This window comes from Mustela lutreola, chromosome 2 (genome assembly GCF_030435805.1).
Source record: "Mustela lutreola isolate mMusLut2 chromosome 2, mMusLut2.pri, whole genome shotgun sequence".
NCBI lineage: Eukaryota > Metazoa > Chordata > Mammalia > Carnivora > Mustelidae > Mustela > Mustela lutreola.
This window is the reverse complement of record NC_081291.1, coordinates 169,972,009-169,990,704: the sequence shown is the minus strand read 5'-3', so window position 1 is coordinate 169,990,704 and position 18,696 is coordinate 169,972,009. Positions and strand designations below refer to the sequence as shown.

The window sequence follows — 18,696 nt, the reverse complement described above, 5'->3', positions numbered from 1 at the left end:
AGGTCTGTGAATCACCAGGTTTACACACTTCACAGCACTCACCGAAGCACATACCCTCCCCAATGTCCATAATCCTACCCCCTTCTCCCAACCCCCCTCCCCCCAGCAACCCTCAGTTTGTTTTGTGAGATTAAGAGTTACTTATGGTGGGCAGAGGACATGAACAGACATTTCTGCAAAGAAGACATCCAGATGGCCAACAGACACATGAAAAAGTGCTCCATATCACTCGGCATCAGGGAAATACAAATCAAAACCACAATGAGATATCACCTCACACCAGTCAGAATGGCTAAAATCAACAAGTCAGGAAATGACAGATGCTGGCGAGGATGCAGAGAAAGGGGAACCCTCCTACACAGTTGTTGCAAGTTTTTAAAGACCCACCATACTGGTAAGAAACTGTCACCAGGGTACAGCCTGTGTGAGAGCTATGAAAGCTGATTGATTATGTCTTTATCTTCCTGGTAGGAGGTGAGAAGGGGGAGTGGAGACCTATGTATGGGAGAGGGGAAGAGGGCTGTGCACTGCAGGCTGGTCCCAGCTGGAGATATCAAGGTGAAACCGGAGCAGATGGTGGCATAGTTGGGCCTTCAAGGTCACCCAGGCCAACCTTCTGATGCTAAAGGCTTTCCACAGTTTTTCTACTTCATCAGTTGCTAATTTTGTCCTTAAACAGGCCTGGTGGGAGATGGTTCTCTTTTTGCAAGGTGAAAACCAGGACTAGATGATTGGGCCTCTTGACTCCCAATCTGTTATTATTATTGGTCTCAGAGTTCCTTCCTTTTCTCCATGAGAAAACTCTACAAGCAAGGGGGGGAGCCAGTCTGAGAAGCCTGAACATTTTACACCCCACCTGCCTCAGATTATCCTTGATCAGTTTCTTTATCAATACTAGTGCCAATTCCACTTCTCTTCTCCCATAGGCATCACTTTCTCATAGAGTCTCACCAGTTCTTCCGAAGTCAAGCCTGAGGTTTCAGGAACAGCCAGCTACCTGACTTCTTCCATCTGTGTCATCCTTTAGACAGTAGAGACCCTACCCTAGTTTTAAATAACAGCATAGCAAGGATCTGACTAGTTCTATTCAGGAGGCTTCACCAGGCCATTTTTGCTGATGCCCAGAGCTGACCAAGTGCGCAGTGACAGGAGGCTCCCAGGAGTTCACCCCTGGCTGTGTCCAGCCATTAGTTTAAAGTGAACAGTGGGACAAATTGGGGTCATCAAAGTGAAATAAGAGAATTGCTTGAATTATCCAGTGGCTTTTGTAATTGTTGAGAATCCGGGTGCTGAGAATGTCTTATTATTATATACTGTCTATTCGCTAATGGTTTGGACCACATTTGTCGCACTCTATTACATGCTGTCTAGTTCCCAAATTGTTTCATTATAATAGAGATCTTATCTCACCAGTAAGTCCTTTATTGTCCAAACTCATCTTTCATAATAAGTGTCCTCTCTCTTTATACTAGTCCATTAGTAGGTCCTTAAAAGGTTGACTTGGGATCAGGAGGGACTAGCCGTATAAGAGCTGTAGGAGGAATCTGCCCACCTCTCAAGTACCAATTGGCTGGTTGTCAAATCTTGACAGCTGGGACAGCTCAGCAAACAGAATTTTTTTGACTCCTCAATGAGCCTTACCTTCCAGTTTGAGAAATGCTTATAATGGGATATAAATAATAGTCTGACATTTGCTGTTAGATTGTGATTTTTATTTATTTTTATTTTTCAAAGATTTTATTTATTTATTTGACAGACATATCAAGAGAGGGAACACAAGCAGAGGGAGCTGCAGAGGGAGAGGGAGAAGCAGGCTTCCCACTGAGCAGGGAGCCCAATGTGGGGCTTGATCCCAGGACCCTGGGATCATGACCTGGGCCGAAGAACGATGCTTAACGGCTGAGCCACCCAGGCGCCTCTTAGATTGTGATTTTTAATACGCATCAGACAATGAGGGCTTTTATCTCTTTCCTAAAACCAGGGTTAAAGCATATTTTATTTATTCCAGTTGATTCTTGCCCAAACTTTTATTCTCAAATGGAATATTATTACATGTTTTTAAAAATCCAGAGGACTTTTTTTTGTTGTAAGTATGTTCCAAATTACTGCTTGTGCTTGAAAATCTGTACAACAAACGTGGCAAGTTGTGTGCTGCTCTGGGATTATATGGTCGATTTGTAGTGCCCTTCCCTCACATGAGTTCCTTATGGAAATAACAAGCTTTCCTAATGTCCATGAAACTATACCCTGCCTATTCTGTTCAGTGCTGGTTAGTTGAGAAATCATGTTGTTTGTTCCACTCTGTCTTTCAGAATAATTTGATGGAGATGCATGTGCTCTCCATCAATAAGCATATTTGTTTTGAAAGACACAGCATTCAAGGGCTGTCAGTCGTAACGACTTCTGAGAGCACTTTAGGAACCGTAACATCAATATTTACAAAATGTAAAGTGAAGAAAAGTATATTGAGTCACAGGTACACTTGCTTTCTTGTTCCCTGATTCTCCCCTTCCCACAGTGTCTTTAGTTGGCTAAATCCATTTGAAGGACTGTTTTGAAATATGAATGGAAATTTGGAAATTCTCTAGCTAAAGTAAATATTGAGAAGCTAATTGAATGCTAAAAAGACTTGTAAGTGGAATTACCTTTCCTTCCATATAAATGTATTGATGAAAAACTAAAATCGGGGGCGCCTAGGTGGCTGGCTCAGTTGTTAGGCATCTGCCTTCAGCTCAGGTCATGATCCCAGCATTCTGGGATCGAGCCCCACGTCGGGTTCCCTGAGAGGCTGAGAGCCTGCTTCTGCCTCTCCCTCTCCCCTTGCTCGTGTTCCCTCTCTTGCTGTCTCTCTCTCTGTCAAATAAATAAATTTAAAAATCTTAAAAAAAAAAAAAACAACACGAAACACTAAAGTCAGCAATACAGTTAGATGGGGAAAAACACCTGTATTTGGGGATTAAAGTTCAGAACCTTTAGGCTTATCCTTGGTTTACCCCTTAATGGCACTGAGAAGACTATGTAAATATCTCTGAGGCTTCTCTTATTTAAGCTATAAAATGGGCATAATTATACTCATTTCTTAGTATTATAGCATATTAAATAAATTAATGTGTACAGTAAAGGCTTTGTGAGTTACAAAGTGATACATAACAGGAGGTAGCATTTAAGTTATTAGCCCAGGAGGTTTTAGTAACTACCAGTTTTAATTACTGGAGAAGGTTCAGAATTTATTAATGAAGTGTACTCAAAGTCCATGTTTGAAAGTCCGTTATTATAAAAATCAAAACAGGGGCGCCTGGGTGGCTCAGTGGGTTAAGCCTCTGCCTTCAGCTCAGTTAGTGATCCCGGGGATCACTTGGCAGGGAGCCTGCTCCATCCCCCCCACCCTTTCTGCCTGCCTCTCTGCCTGCTTGTGATCTCTGTCTGTCAAATAAATAAATAAAATCTTTTTTTAAAAAATCAAAACAGAATGTGTTAGGTATGTCAGTAAAATAATTGCCATCTCTGAAACAAAAACAAAAATAAAAAGTGTGGGCATGATAGCCCCTGGCTAGCTCAATCAGTGGAGCATATGACTAGTCTTGGGGTGGTGAGTTCAAGACCCACACTGGAGGTAGAGTTTACTTTAAATAAACAAACAAACAAAACTAAATTAAAAAACAAAAAAGAATGGAACTGAATGAATGAGAAATGATCTTAGTAGAATTAAGAATCTTGCTCAGGGGAAAAAAGATACCAAATTAAAGAATTGTTGGGTTAACTCAATATTTGGATGATTACTTCTAAAATCAGCTAACACCATAGCTTAATGATACAGAAGAGATTTTAAAATCATTTTCCAGGTTTATATAGTTTTTTATTATTTATAGAGGAACTTTTGTTTACACTATAAAGCATAAGCTTTGTATTTAAATAGGATGCTAGAAAATAAAAATTTGACCAGCAGAGGGAGATTTACATAAATTGGGCAGTAAAAAAAAACCCTCGAAGATGACTCAGTAAATGTCTATCTTGTCAGTAATCCCATTCTCACACTGTGAAAGAGAGGAAAACAGAAGGAAGGAGGATCCAAAAACTGTTTCATACGAAAATTGATACCAAAATTTCTAGCTATTTATATTCTTACTTTGGTTTTTAAAAAGGGGGAAAAATGATAATCAAATAGGAACTTTCTGTGTGTGTATTAATTTTATGGTATGAAGAACTTTTAAAAACAAGTACCATAAATTTAATACATTTTAAAAATAAAAACAAGTTTCTGTACTTGTCACTGAGGTTAGAGTACATTCAAACACTTTAAAGGAATATACCACCTGAGAGGAATAGAAAGGGATTGGTAAATGTTCTGAACAGGACACCGTTAGGACTTTGAATTAGCAAATAAGAATTTTTGTGTCATATATATTAAGTTAGAAAATTGGAATATATTTAAGAAGAAATTTCACCTACTGGTGAAGCAAGTATGTAACATATGGTTTTCTTTTTAACTCTAAGCAGAAAATACAAATGTATCAAAGCTTCGTATGCATTCTCATTAACTTCTCAGCAAATGTGCAGTTTGGTACAACATCATTAAATTCACCCATTTTAAGTAGTTTATTAAATATGTGTTATATTCAAGGCACTATTCTGAGTATTTGGGAATTTAAAGATAAGCAACATCCTACATGCTTGTAATGTGTAAGCCTAGAAAATAATGAGTTAACTTAGTTCTAGTGTGTCAAAGTGTAAAGCAGGTAGACATTGCAGAAGCTGAGATAAGGTATTTCAATAAATACTCTGACTACTCGGATATCGATTCTTTTTTGCTTTGGGAAAAATTAAGATTTTCGTTTTAATAACCATCAAAACAGGTTTTGTTTTATTAAGTAAAATAAATTTAACTGTTAAATTATTAGCCATCTTTTTAGAGTAAAGAACAGTACCTTAGGAAAAAAATTTCAAGTAGAGATAATCACAGATTATTGATTTTTTTTTTTTTTTAACTGAAGACTTTTTCTGGGTTTTGTCCCTTTTTTTCTTTTGAGTTATAATTAGAGATCAGGATGATGGAAGGCCTCTAGACTTTTTATTATTTTAAAATAAAAACTAAGTCATACAAACAAAAAAATGAATTTCTTGAACTTGGATCGTTTTGATGAAGTAAAATACATTTACTTTTTAAGAATACATGTGATCATTCTTAAAATCTAAGGGGATGTATGTAAACTGGTGCACCGGAGATTACTCACTATTGGGTGATGGAGACAAGAGAACAGGGAATGGATAATTATTTCTCTCAAGAGGTCACAATTATTCACCGAGTCATTTTGACTGTTTCTGAACAAGTGAAATTCCCAGGTGTTGCGGTTTGGCAGTTTGCATAGGCTAGTTGAGTGGGTGCTAGGAATTTCTGGGATGAAGGGTCGCAGAGCAGGAAGAAGGGACAGGTGAGGATGTAGAAAAGAAGCTGTGGCCATGAGGTGAGGGTGCAGAGTGGTAGGAATAGACTTCGGGGAATAGACCGGGGCTCACTCATTGAGCAAGTATTTGCTCAGAAGTTCCTGGCTCAGTGTCAGGTCCTGAGATGCCATGATGAACTTTATGCCGCCTTTGTTTTCTGTTAGAGTCAGGCCACTTCCTTGTGGCTTATCAAGTACAGAGTGCAGTAGGGACCCCTAGGGAGCCCCTCTCTCAGACTAGAAAGGACCCATAAAAGCCTGAGGTGAGATCCAAGCTAAGCTCTGGAGCAGAATTTGAGGCCCTCTGTGAAGAGACAGTAGAGCATATGCTGAGAGGTGAAAGTCCATGGTAAATTCTAGGTGATGACATGTGGCTCCCTGTGGGCAGAACTTTTAAGGTGATAACAGAGCAAGGAGACCCAAGCCATAAAAGCAAGCAGAGACCAAGACGGAATAGTCTTGTGGTTTTTTGTTTTGTTTTGTTTTTTTTCCTTCAAAGATTTTATTTATTTATTTGACAGAGATCACCAGTAGGCAGAGAGGCAGGCAGAGAGAGGAAGGGAAGCAGGCTCCCTGCTGAGCAGGACCCTGGGATCATGACCTAAGTGGAAGGCAGAGGCTTTAACCCACTGAGCCACCCAGGTGCCCCAAGAGTCTTGTGTGTTAAATGAAGGAAGAAGGTTGGACTTTTTCTTGACGACATTAAGGGACTGTTTAAAGAGATTCATGCAGGAAGGGAACCTGAGCAGACCTTTGTGGTGTTGACAGTGGAAGTCAGCATAACTATAGTCAAGAAGACAGGACTGCTGAATCAGTGTGGTGGGGATGGAGAGGAGTGCACCGCATATACGAGGCAGAAGGAGCAGAACTGGGTGAGAGCTTAGATACCTGGGCAAGAAGCCATTGCAAAGATTTGTACTTATGGTAAAGAAAAAGAGATACGTGTACGTTTTCTGGGAATTTATGTGAAGGGGAAGGAATGTCCAGTTCTATGTGCCAGGCTCAAAATCAAAGATATGAGAGTGAATAAGAGTGAGGTTGAGAAGGCAGAGCCTGTGGCATAGTTGAAATGAGTTGGAGAGCTTTCTCACAAATTAATTCTGGGGTTTGGAACCAAGAAAATTAGAAACCCAGTCAGAAGTAAAGTGCAGTGTAGAGTCCATGTTAGTACAGGCAGGCCAGATCTTGGCTGCTAGGGGCATTGCTCAGGGTTAGACAGTCTTCTGGTTTGGTGGCTGGAGGCCAGTTTGTACCAAATGAAAGAGGACTACCTAAAGGGAGGGAGGGGGATTCTAAGAGGGCTTTAGCCTTGAGATGGTATATAGACTGAAGGAGAAGGTATTAACTAAAAGGAACAGTTTATCAGTAGTTCATCAAAGAAAGAAACTGAAAACATGGGTGGCCCAAGGTCACAGTGGGATAGGAGATTAAAAAGTACATAATGAGAGTGAAAGGAGTTGACTTGAATCTCTGCCTTGGAGAGAAGATAGAAGAAGAAAGAAACAACTTTTGTCACTGGTAGACAATTGGGAGAGTATGGAGCTTTGGGAGAATTTACACATAGGAAGAAGACCCTCCTGTTAACCAGTAGGCAGAGTCATTTTCTTAGAATAGATAGAATTATAGTGGGAAGGACAGTATGGAGAAGTGATAGAAAGTTCTTGGGGGCCGAAGTCCCAGGTTTGAATCCAGGTTCCCCCTCCAATCCCAGCAGTGGCTCAGGCATGTTGCTGAAGGTTTGTCATTCTTAATTGCTTCATGTTTTATCAAGGATTAAAGAAGTTAATTCATGTAACGTGTTTAGCAGGTAGTAAACATTCTTAGAAGGCAATATTGTATAATGGTCAGGAATAAGACTCTGAAGCCAGACCTCCCGAGTTCAGATACTGGCTCTACCGGTTGGGTGCTAGCAGTGTGATCTTGGACATCATATAATTTAAAGATAATGCATAGCTCATTAGGTGACCAGTAAATATGTGTTCCACTGCATTGACAGTAAAGGAGGAGACTCTTAGTTTGTCCTCTTGTGATTCAGCTTTTTGCCAGTGTGGTAACTATGTCCTACCCATGTAACAAATGTGTGGGATTAAAAAACCTTTGTTAATTTGTAAACTTGAAGAGGCAAACTGTATGTTATATGTGCTTCAGTTTTCTCATATGTGAAGAGGAGATAATAATAGTACCTACGTTTTAGATTCGTTGTGAATTAAGACAGTAAGTATGAAGGTCTTAGTTTCTGGCCCAAAGAAAGCAGTGTATACAGAAGCATTATATCTATGGAAGCATTTTACACAATGCATATATATCTCATCATTACTCTTTTTTAAAAATTATTTTATTTTACTTTTTAATTTATTTGACAGAGATCACAAGTAGGCAGAGAGTCAGGCAGAAAGAGAGGAAGGAAAGCAGGCTCACTGCTGAGCAGAGAGCCCGATGTGGGCCTCCATCCCAGGACCCTGAGATCATGACCCGAGCCGAAGGCAGAGGCTTAACCCACTGAGCCACCCAGGCAACCCTATCTCATTATTACTCTTATCTTCATTCATCATCAATAGGGGTTGAGGAGAACCTGAATTTGTAATGGGAGTTGTAGGTTGGATAAGACTGGATAAAACAAGTGAGAAAGGGTTGCTGATGAGCCTGAAGATCCACCTGGGATTGGAAACTGTGTGGTAGCATCAGACCCGGGGAGCAGCCAGCACTCTGGGGCAGATGTAGAGAATAGATGTGGCTGGACAAGTTCAGAGTTGAGGTTTATTAGCAGATGGATTATGAAAGGAAGGAGAGCTGATGGGCTGAAGGTACTAGGACCTGCTGTTTTGAGAGAGTAATGAGAGTCATTGACAACTAGCCAATGATGGAAATAAAGCTCCTAGAACATGTGTTCAGACCAGTATGAATGGCTGTTTGGTGGTGACTTCGATTTCATTGTATTTATTACATCTCCTTGTCAATTTACCTGTTTCTGTCCTTGAACAGCCTTTCCTAGGTTCTTATTTTTCCTTCTCTATTTCCTTTTCCAGTCTTATATCTCTTCTGCCTTTTAGCAAAACAACATAAAGACAGCGTAGTTAGGAAACATGAAAGTATTGTTTCTGTGTTTGCTTTTTTATGTATTCTCTGAGCATCTATTCCCATCTAGCATGGGGACATTTGCTGTGACGGATCTGGAAAAAAGCATCTGGCATGTTCATTACGTTTAAGGGTCTTTGTGGGAGGAATTCACATGAAATCATTATATGTATATTGTACAGAGAAATGTTAATTGTTATCCAGTCAAGTGTCAAAAAATATGGCACAACCATTAAGTGTGGGTGATCTAAAAGGTGCTTCAGAAGGAAAGAGACGAGCTGGATGAAGTAAAGAAAGGTTTTCAGGAATGGGAATTCAGAGAGACTTGTGGAGAAGGGGGTGCAGTATAGAGTACAGGTGCAGGCCTGGGAGAACAGAAGCACAGGGCAGATGTGCTGAGCAGGACAGATGCCTGCTAGCCGGAGAGCAGAGGTGGGTGGTGAGCTGAACGGGAAGTAGGGCTGAACACTTAACTTAAAACGTATAGCTCACCAGGTGGTCAGTAAATACGTGTTCGGCTGCTCTGAGAATCAGTGGGGAGAGACTCCCATGAGCTTGTCCTCTTGCACTTTAGGTTTTTGTCAATGGGATAATTATGTCCTAACTATGTAATAAGTACATAGTAAAAAATGATTAATTTAGAAACTGAAAGAAGGTGAATGCATCGTGCTAGGTCTGTTGAAAAATAGGAATTTGATGACTTTCTAAATAAACTGAAATATCAGCATAAAATTACAGGAAAACAGAGAGGTGGGCTGTTTGAAGGATATAGGGGAGAACTTGTCAGCCTGTTACTGAATTCTGTATGTAAACAGTTTTTTCTTCCTAAGCCACCCATCTTGGTGCTTCATCTCTTTCAAGATAGCTATTGTCTCTCTCTGTAGCTTAGAGCAGCATGCATTCTGAGAACCATGTTAAATTAAGGTCTCCTAAGACTAAATGTCAGGGAGCATAAGTATTAGAGATCTTAAAATACATATGCCTTCATGAAGTAAGGGCACAGGGACCATCACTACCAGTACAGCTAAGCCCTTCTTTGAATAGTGTTTGCCTTATTAGTATTCATGAAGAGCATATAGATAACATCTTGACAGAGTTAAAGTTTCAAGCTGAAGAGCTACTGCTTTTCAATAAAGAGCACATTTAAAGACACTCTTTGCATGAATAGTGACTGAATTGCTTCTAAAAGGGAGAGCATTACTTTATTGAGTGAGATGTTTTTCATTTAATCTGTCTATAGTTTAGAATTGTCATTAGAATTACAATAAATAATAAAGATTAGCACATGTAAGGCTTTTATCTTCAAAAAATTTTAGAGTTAATCTAATTCGTTACTGGAGTCATCAGCATATGCATGCCCTTTGCTTTTCTACTGTGAACCCTGATAGTGTTCACTTTCCAGCCCTTTTGGTATATCCATGGCCCATAGAACATTAGCCCATGGCTAATGGGCACGCCCATAAAGGCTTTACCTTAGAGCCCCCTTTCCTCCTTAAGTGTTTGAGCTCTTGAGTTAGGCCTCCCCATTCTACTGTGAGCTATTCAGGTGCTCACCATGTGATCCTAGGCAAGCTACTTAACCCTCAGCTTCTTCAACTGGGATTCATAGTAGTACCTGCCTCAGAGGGTTCTGGTAAGGATCCGATCAGATGATGAATATCAAGGCATAGCAAATACTATTTAATAAACATTAGCTGTGTATTAGTATTGTTTTAAAGATCATCCATAGGAACCCATCATTCCAGGAAGCTGTTTTCGTGTGGTAAAGTGTTAGGTGAGGAAGTGATAGGTTGTGTCCCAGGCTCACTGCTGCACCCTGGGACAGAAAAGGAAGAAACCATGGCATCTCCCTTCCAGAAGTTCGCAGTCTGGGGGAGCTTGGCATAGATAAAACTAACTGTAAACACTGGTAGTGTTTGACCTAATACGATCAAGTATGGTCAAAGAGCACAAGGTGATGAATTTTTATTTAGGTTTTATAGAAAGCTGTAGAGAGGAAGGAATATGTGACCTGGGCCTTGCAGGATGAGAAGAACTTTGATTGAAAATGGGAGAATGTTAGGGTTAGCCAGGCTTCAAAGCCAGGGTGTTGGCCAGCTGCTCTGTCAGCAGGACCCCTGTGCGGAAAGATAGAAGCAAGGTGTGTCTTTAAAGCAGCAGGACTCCCTGGCAGGAAGATTTTAAGCAGGTCAGTCTAATTCGTGTGGAACTCTAGAGCTACCTCTTTGTCACTGTTTCTTGAGGGTTGTTTTTCCTCTTCTCTGCAGACTTGAGAAAATGAAGTGTTGCAGTCTTAATGGGACCCAGGAGAGGCCTTACTTGTGGTTCAAATGTGTGGTGTCTAACAGTAGATTTCATGGGCCTCTCTTACCTTCCCCTGTCTCACTGGGTCTGAGTTTTCCTTAATATGATTTGGATGGGATTTTATTGGACATTTAGTAAACAACTTAAAATACCCCTGTGGCAGCATTAAATTCATACAGTGTTTTAAAGGCTGACGTGTACTGACTGCCGACGTTGTAAGACAAGATGATAGAAAGACTGAGAGGATCTTACTCACAAAATTTATGACGGTGCTGAAGAACTGTTTCTGACTGTATATCACTCAGACAAAGGAAAGGAAACTTTCTATCTTTCTTTTTCAGTTTCTGAGCCTGGGGAATTCTATCATCTGGGAAGCACATGAACCATGGTTAATTGGGGAGACATGTGTTCTCTTTTGAACAGCATCTTCAGCTGAATTTCAGCAAGCGAATGCTGCCAGTTAAAATCCCATACTCCCTCTAAAAAGCTTGTGGGAAGAGGAAGGATTTACTAACACAGAACGAGAACTTTCTGGGCACCAGGTTCTGTGCTGGGTATTAATGTATATAGAGTGTTAACACAGTAGAGCTGTTACTGTTTTAACATAGGAGGAAATACCATCAAGATTAATAACTTCACAACAAGTAGTTAACAGTAGATGCGCAATTCTAAATGAGGTCTGCCATGTTCCATAATTTTCTTCTGTTAAATGTGGTGTTTGGTTTGTATTGTTTCTTCTGTGGTATTTTTTTTCTTTAAACTTCTCGTGATGTTTGACCTCAAAAAGTCTTCATGAATGGGCTTGCTTTCGAAGAATACAGTTACATGAAATGTTTTTCTAATTTATCACCAAGTTGACTTGTATTTAGTTCAGAACAATGATTATCTAATTAGAGTCACTCATCTTGGCAAAGGAAAGACCCACATGGATTGGTTTGTTGTTACAAGATAAATAAATATTAAGTATTTTGGATAGGGACCTTTAGCTTCTATCACTTGATAATGTTAGCAGCATAACTTGAAGATATTGAGTCTTTCAGACAAAGTCCTCTGATAGGTAAATAACCTGATTTCAGGGATTCTGGAGTTGCAGTGCAGAATGGATGACCCCTTTTGAATACGTCAGCCTGTTCTTCATTTATTGCATATATATTATTAGCTTAATTTAACCTTGGTCAAGGACGAGAAGCCAAACTTTATAATATGTGGGGCGTTTAGGAGCAAAATAATCACAAATGTAAGCCCCCGTGACTATCAAAAATAAGCCATCTACCCTTCTCCTTATTGTTGAAATAAGAGAAGTGATGGGTTTAAGTCTCAAAAATTCTGCCTTCTTTGCTCTTCATTTTCTTTTCTTTCATTCTTCTTTCTTAGTTTCTAATTACTTCTGAGTGATAATCAGGAGGACCATTTCCCCCCAGCTCTTTCTCTCAACAGTGTGAAAACTGACCTGTAAGGAATTAAAAAGTAATTAGGTAACTATAAATTATTAAAGTATCTAGTTTATAGTTTGAGGTATTTCATGCTCAATACATCAGTTATACTTTTCCTCTCTGAAGTACATTATGTCCAATTCACTTGTGTACTTTTTCATCTTTAGTTTATGCTAAAAAGATTTCTTTCACTTTTACTTTGTTCTAGGTGCAGCCGTGGGGCTGTTGGTCTTATTTCTTCCACAGCTCAGGGGGCCCAGTGGTTCTCACGCATCACATGCCACCTTGGCCTGTGTGTCATAGTTACATGTAGATCAAACCACCCCCCACCTTTGTTTCCTACTCAGGAAAGAATGTCTAAATTCAGGGGAATGAGAGAGATGGGGATTCATTTTGAAGCCATTCGAGTGTTTAAAAATATCACTATTATTTAGTGCAAGAGTTCATATGATTGCTTGTAGCAACCCTCACGACTAACTGATCTTGATGTTATGGTGAGCCAGGATGTTTCATATAAAGGTAAATAATGAGGGATTATAAAGGGGAAATAAAAAAGGCCTAGTGATGGAGGTAGGATATACCCAAATAATTGTAATTCAAGGGAAAATGTGGTGTCATTAGCAAGTCTAGTGGATTTCTGGGAGGGAGAGATTAGTTTGGGGGGTTATCACTGAAGACACACAGTATTTGTAGTGGCTACATGTCACCTACATGGGAAAAAAATCATATGTTGAATGTAATTATTCTGAACCCCAAAGCCACATATATATACACCATTAATTTTATTCTTGATATTCTGTTTTCTCTTTGAATATTAAAATTTTACACACACACATACGTAAAGGCACATATACTTAAACACATTCATATAGAATTAAATAGCATAGTCAAAATCCTTGAGACTAAAAGATATATTTTTCTCCAGGCACTGGCAATCACTTTGACCTCTCCAGTTGGTATAGCTGCTTGGCTTATAGTTTTCAGTTGGTTTCTTTTAATATTTTAAAAATGTGTAATCTAAACCAAGATAGGATCACAAGGTTGGAGTAGGTGGATTCTGAGCTGACCTCCTCCCATGGACACACCCAAACTACAACTGTATATGGAATGACTCTCTCTGAAGACTTTTCCTGAAGACTAACAGAACAGCTCTGCTATTCTAAGAAGAAAAATCCACTCTGAGAAGAATAGGCAGGGTAGAGACACAGTAGGGATATTCCCAACACAGAGATTCTTCCTGAGGAGCAAAGAGGTCCAGCCCTACACTGGGCAACCGCTCATCTTGGGAACCTGCCCTGGGAGGACAAGCTCTAACATCTGGCTTTAAAAGTCAGCAGGGCTAAACAGTAGGTAAGTGGAGGGCTATAGAAAACTTGGACTCTGCTGTTAAGAGCTCATGCACAAACTCACTTGCTCCAAGACCCAGAGGGAGACAAGGGTTTGGAAAATACCAGGGCCATCCATGAAGGATAGATTTGTTGACTACTTTTAGAGTGTATGCCAAAGCGACAAGGATTGCAGGAAATTTCTCTGGGAATGGAAGCCCTGGTGGGGCTTTCTTCCTTTCTACCTAGCAGGTCTGTCTCTTGTGCAGCCATTTCTGATATTCTCCATCTACCTTGGCAAGCATTATTCAACCCCCAACCCCCATCCCACATTCCTCTGCAGATTCACTCTAGCAGGCATCCCTCCAAAGCAGCTCCTGCCCTGATGAGCAGCCTTGGCTGGGACTGGTAGTCCTGCAAAGTGGCACCCATTCTGCCCCCCACAGGCAGCTCCTGTCCCAGCAAGAAACCTTGTCCAGGACTGGCATCTCCGTCCAGTGGATCCTACCTCCCTGCATTCAGCAAAAGGCCTTGGCAGAGACCTCTGTCTTTGTCCCATCCCCTGCCCTGCTGTACCCAACGTACAGCCTCAACATGGATCAAAACCCCCACCAAGCAGCTGCCACTCAGGGAGACAGGCATTCCCCCCCAACCAGCATGCTGCAGCAGTTGTGGCCAGGTCTCACAGCCAGCCACACCAGGCGCTAGTCCTACCCACTGGCATAGCTGTGGTCAGGCTTGGCAGTCATCTGTACTGGGGTCAGGGCCCACTCACTAGTGTGTTCATAGTAGTCATGGCAGGAAATTGTAGCCAGCCAGTCTGGGGACCAGCCCCTTCTGCCAGCTATCACAGCCTAGCCACTCCAGGAGGGTATACACTGCCCACTCAGAGAACACCCCTGGAATACTTGGGCCTGGTGACCAGGGGGTATTGCGCTTCTGGGTCCCACAGGAAACTTTCTGTATAAGGTCACTCCTTTAAGACCAGGGGACTGAAGTGGCCTACGGATAATACATACAAACAAACACAGAAAGTCAAGCAAAGGTATATGCTCCAAATGAAAGACAGAACCTCAGAAAGAGAACTAAATGAAACAGAGATAAGCAGTGTGCCTGGTAAATAATAGTTCTTAATAATGGTCATAAAGATGTTCAACAGACTTAGGAGAAAAATGATTGAACCCAGTAAAAACTTCAACAAAGAGAAAAAATATATAAAAACGAACCAGTCAGAGCTGAATATGGTAACTGGATTGAAAAATACCCTGGAGGGAATCAATAGCAGATTAGATGATGCAGAAGAACAGATCAGTGATCTGAAAGACAGGTTAGTGGAAATCATGCCAGCTGAACAGCAAAAAGAAAAAAAAATTTTAAATGAGGGTGGTTTAAGGGACCTTTGGAACAATATCAGGTATACTTACATTCCCATTATAGGGGTCCCAGAGGAAAAGAGAGAAAGAGGCAGAAAACTTATTTGAAGAAATAAGAGCTCAAAACCTCACCAGCCTGGAGAAGGAAACAGACACTTCTGTCTAGGAATCATAGAAAGCCCCCACCAGATGCAATCAAAGAGGTCCATAGCAAGACACATCATAATTAAAATGTCAGAAATCAAAGATAAAGAGAATCTTAAAAGCAGCAAAAGAAAAGCAACTAGTTACACAGGAGGGTGCTCCTGTAAGACCATCAGCTGATTTTTCAGTAGAATAATTTGCAGGCCAGAAAGGGAGTGACATGATAGATTCAAAGGGTTGAAAGGAAGAAACTACAATGAAGAATGACCTACCTGGCAAGATTATTCAGAATTGAAGGAAAGGTAAAGTTTCCCAGCCAGAAATTAAAGGAGTTCATAAGCACTCAACCAGCCTTAATGTGCCCCTAAATGTCGGGGCACCTGGGTGGCTCAGTGGGTTAAAGCCTCTGCCTTCGGCTCAGGTCATGATCTCAGGGTCCTGGGATCGAGTCCCGCATCGGGCTCTCTGCTCAGCAGGGAGCCTGCTTCCTCCTCTGTCTGCCTGCCTCTCTGCCTACTTGTGATCTCTGTCTGTCAAATAAATAAATAAAATCTTTAAAAAAAAAAAAAGAATAAGAAATGTCAAAGGAACTTTTTTTAATGGAAAAGAAAAGGCCATAAAAAATGTTTTATCTCATAAAATATTGGGACCCCCATATGGGTTTAATTGCCACTCATGCAGCTCATCCTGAAGTGATTTATAAGCCACAAAAATAACCGTTTTCTTTTCTATCTATATAGCATTGGTATTTTGGAAATTGGGTTGCCTGTGCCAAGTTTTATTTGTAGATAGAATGAAAACTGTTAAATGAAATCTTTGTTCCTTGATTAAGAGCATACCAGATAACTAATTCCCTATAGAGTTTTCAGTAACTTACTATACTTTTGAGGCAGCATACACTTATTTCAGATACTCAGAAGTTTCTTGCTAAAAAGACCATAGGAACATGCTTTTCTTTGCTCTCCCTCCTTCCTTTGACTGGACATAGCATTTGATAAATTGATGAGGATTTTTATCAAAATGAAGACTTAAAAATTTTCTTACTAAAATGAAGATTTTACTCAGCACAAGACATAATCTGGATGTTTATCAATAATGAAATGATTGAATATATTGCATTATACATTTTTATTTTGGAATATACCATGGTTATTACAAAATGGCAACAGTCAAGGTGGATTGATTTAGATGAGCATGATTTATGCAAATTAAAATTTCTAAATGGCTATGTTTACTGGTATATTTGTATATAAAAAAAGACACAGTTTTACAGTCCCTAAGGATATTTTAAAATTAGTCAAAGGAAAGGCAAACAGGTTAGAAGGGCATGTTATTAACAGAAGAGAATTCAGAAATAGATGTATACAGATCTAGTAATTTAATGTAGGATAAAAGTGTCATTTCAAAGGAGTGGGAGAAAGCTGGATTATTTAATAAATAACACTGGCAGAATTTGGCTAGTTATTTGGGGAAAAATGTATAAGGCAGACCCTTATCTCCTTTATCAGAATCTCTATCTCCTGAGATACAGATTGATCAAATATTAAAATTGTTTTTTATAATGAAGTCATGCAGGTTCTGGAAGGAGTTGTTTGAGATTTTTTTTAATTTAGAAATGAGGAAGACCTAAGCATGACCCTAAATCCATAAACAGTGAAGGCAGAAGATAAATTTGCCTATGCTATATTGTTTTAAAGGCTTCTGAACTGGATGAATCTAGAAACTTTATGAAATCCTAGTTTTAGCAACATGACATAACAAATTTATTGATACTACTTTGCAAGCATTTAGACCAATGCACACTTACACTGACCCAAAAGTCTACTCTTGTGTGATTTCAGCAATTGTGTTTGTGTTTATAACTGTCCGTATGAGCCATTCAGTAAATCGATAACATTATTTGAATGGCATGAGTATTTATAAACAATGATTTGTACATTATTACTTAAAATGAATGAATGAGAACTATTAAGCTAGGAAAAAACCTGAGGGAATGCATATACGAAACTGACGTGTAGTTTATCTCTAGGCTGTGGGGCTAGTATGATGGAGAATACGAACCTTAATTTGTGCTATGTTCACCTTTATAAACTATGAATGTGTATTGTTTTTATCATTGAGAAAAAGCTTTTTTTGTTTTGTTTTGTTTGGTTTTTAAACTCACCTAAAAGTGACATAGAATTTGGGGCTTCTGAAGATTTTCTCACGTCCATAGGCTGGTGACTGCTTAGCTATTTGAGCCAGCCACCTCTCAAGGGAAGAGCAACAGCAAAAAGCCTGGCAGCAAAACCGTGTTACCAGATTCTGGTGCCCATGGGATGGAGAGGTGCAGGAATGCCTGCAATTTGTTGTATCACGGATGGGTGCAGAGGATGCTCATCTTGCTAGGTGACCTACGTGACCTCATGCGCTGGGTCCTTGGAGACTGCACGCTCCTGGTTTTTAAAAATCGTGTGTCATCTTGTGAAACGGTTTTTTAAAAATCCAAAACATTTGACTCTTACAAAATATTCATTTTATTTAATAATGCTCCAAGCTCAGATTTATCATAGTATAGAATGCGAAATTCACGTAAATTACTGTAATAAAAGAGGAGCCATTGGAGAATGTATGGAGGGCACCTCTGGGAGTACCTCTTCTCTGGGTACCGTCTCTTCACGTTCTTCTGATGCACCACTTTGAGCAACCCTACCCCGAGTCAGTGTGAACAGGTGACAGTAACTTGTAATCCTCCTGCTGCTTTATTTGGGTTTTGAGTTCTGAAGTTATGGAGTGGAAGGAAGTAGATTTCATAAAAGGCAAATTTTATTAGCTCCATTTAGCCAAGTGAAATGAATGTTTGATTATGTACTTAGAATTCGTACTGAATCCAGTAAATGCCTGAGCTGGTAGATACTTTAGTCATTAAAACTGTAATCCAATTAAAGCTAAGGAAGCTAAATAAACAAATTTTAATCAAATTTACTTTGATTTCTCTCTGTTTCTCCCGTTTTTCCCTTACCACAGGTCACAGTAATGAAAGGCAGTAATAGAAATAAAGATCATTCAGCAGAAGGAGAAAGGGCTGGAAAACGACCAAAACGAAAGTGTCTTCAGTGGCACCCACTGCTAGCAAAGAAACTGCTGGACTTTTCAGAAGAGGAGGAGGAGGAAGACGAAGAGGAGGATATTGATAAGGTAATTCTTCTGTTTAATAGAGAAGTTTTGACTGTTCATTCCAGAAACGACAGTGATCAGGGGTGGTGAGAATGATGCATTTCTAAAAGTCTGTGTAACTTGAATCCTCTTGAACTACTCGGCTTACTTTTTTTTTTACCGCAGATACCGATGACTCCTGAGGTATCTGTACCTCCTAGTAGTTGAGACAGAAACAGAGCTGTCTTTGATAGTCTTTCTGTCAATTAGCTAATGATTTTCCGGTGATAATAGTAATACTCAAATGCAGAGGAAGTGGGGGGAATTCATAAAATTTGTCATGCTCCCCTGGCATCCACCCCGTGGCTCCTCAGAAACCATGTTTTCTGCTTTTCCTGTTTCTCCCTCCACTTCGGTCTAACCTTGAAGGCAGCCTTAGAGCTGCCCAGGCCCTCCCCTCTGCCTC

General features: G+C 40.0%; 1 protein-coding gene across 12 annotated transcripts in view; it reads left to right on the top strand.

The window, feature by feature from the left end:
• Positions 1-18,696, top strand: part of BBX (BBX high mobility group box domain containing) — a 276,694-nt gene that overhangs the window by 155,236 nt on the left and 102,762 nt on the right. For all 12 annotated transcript variants that reach the window (XM_059164248.1, XM_059164245.1, XM_059164246.1 and 9 more), the window contains one exon: positions 18,102-18,272. In XM_059164248.1, the coding sequence (XP_059020231.1) occupies positions 18,111-18,272 (162 nt within the window). In that variant the 5' untranslated portion in view covers positions 18,102-18,110. Of the gene's footprint in view, positions 1-18,101; positions 18,273-18,696 lie in introns of those variants that run through there.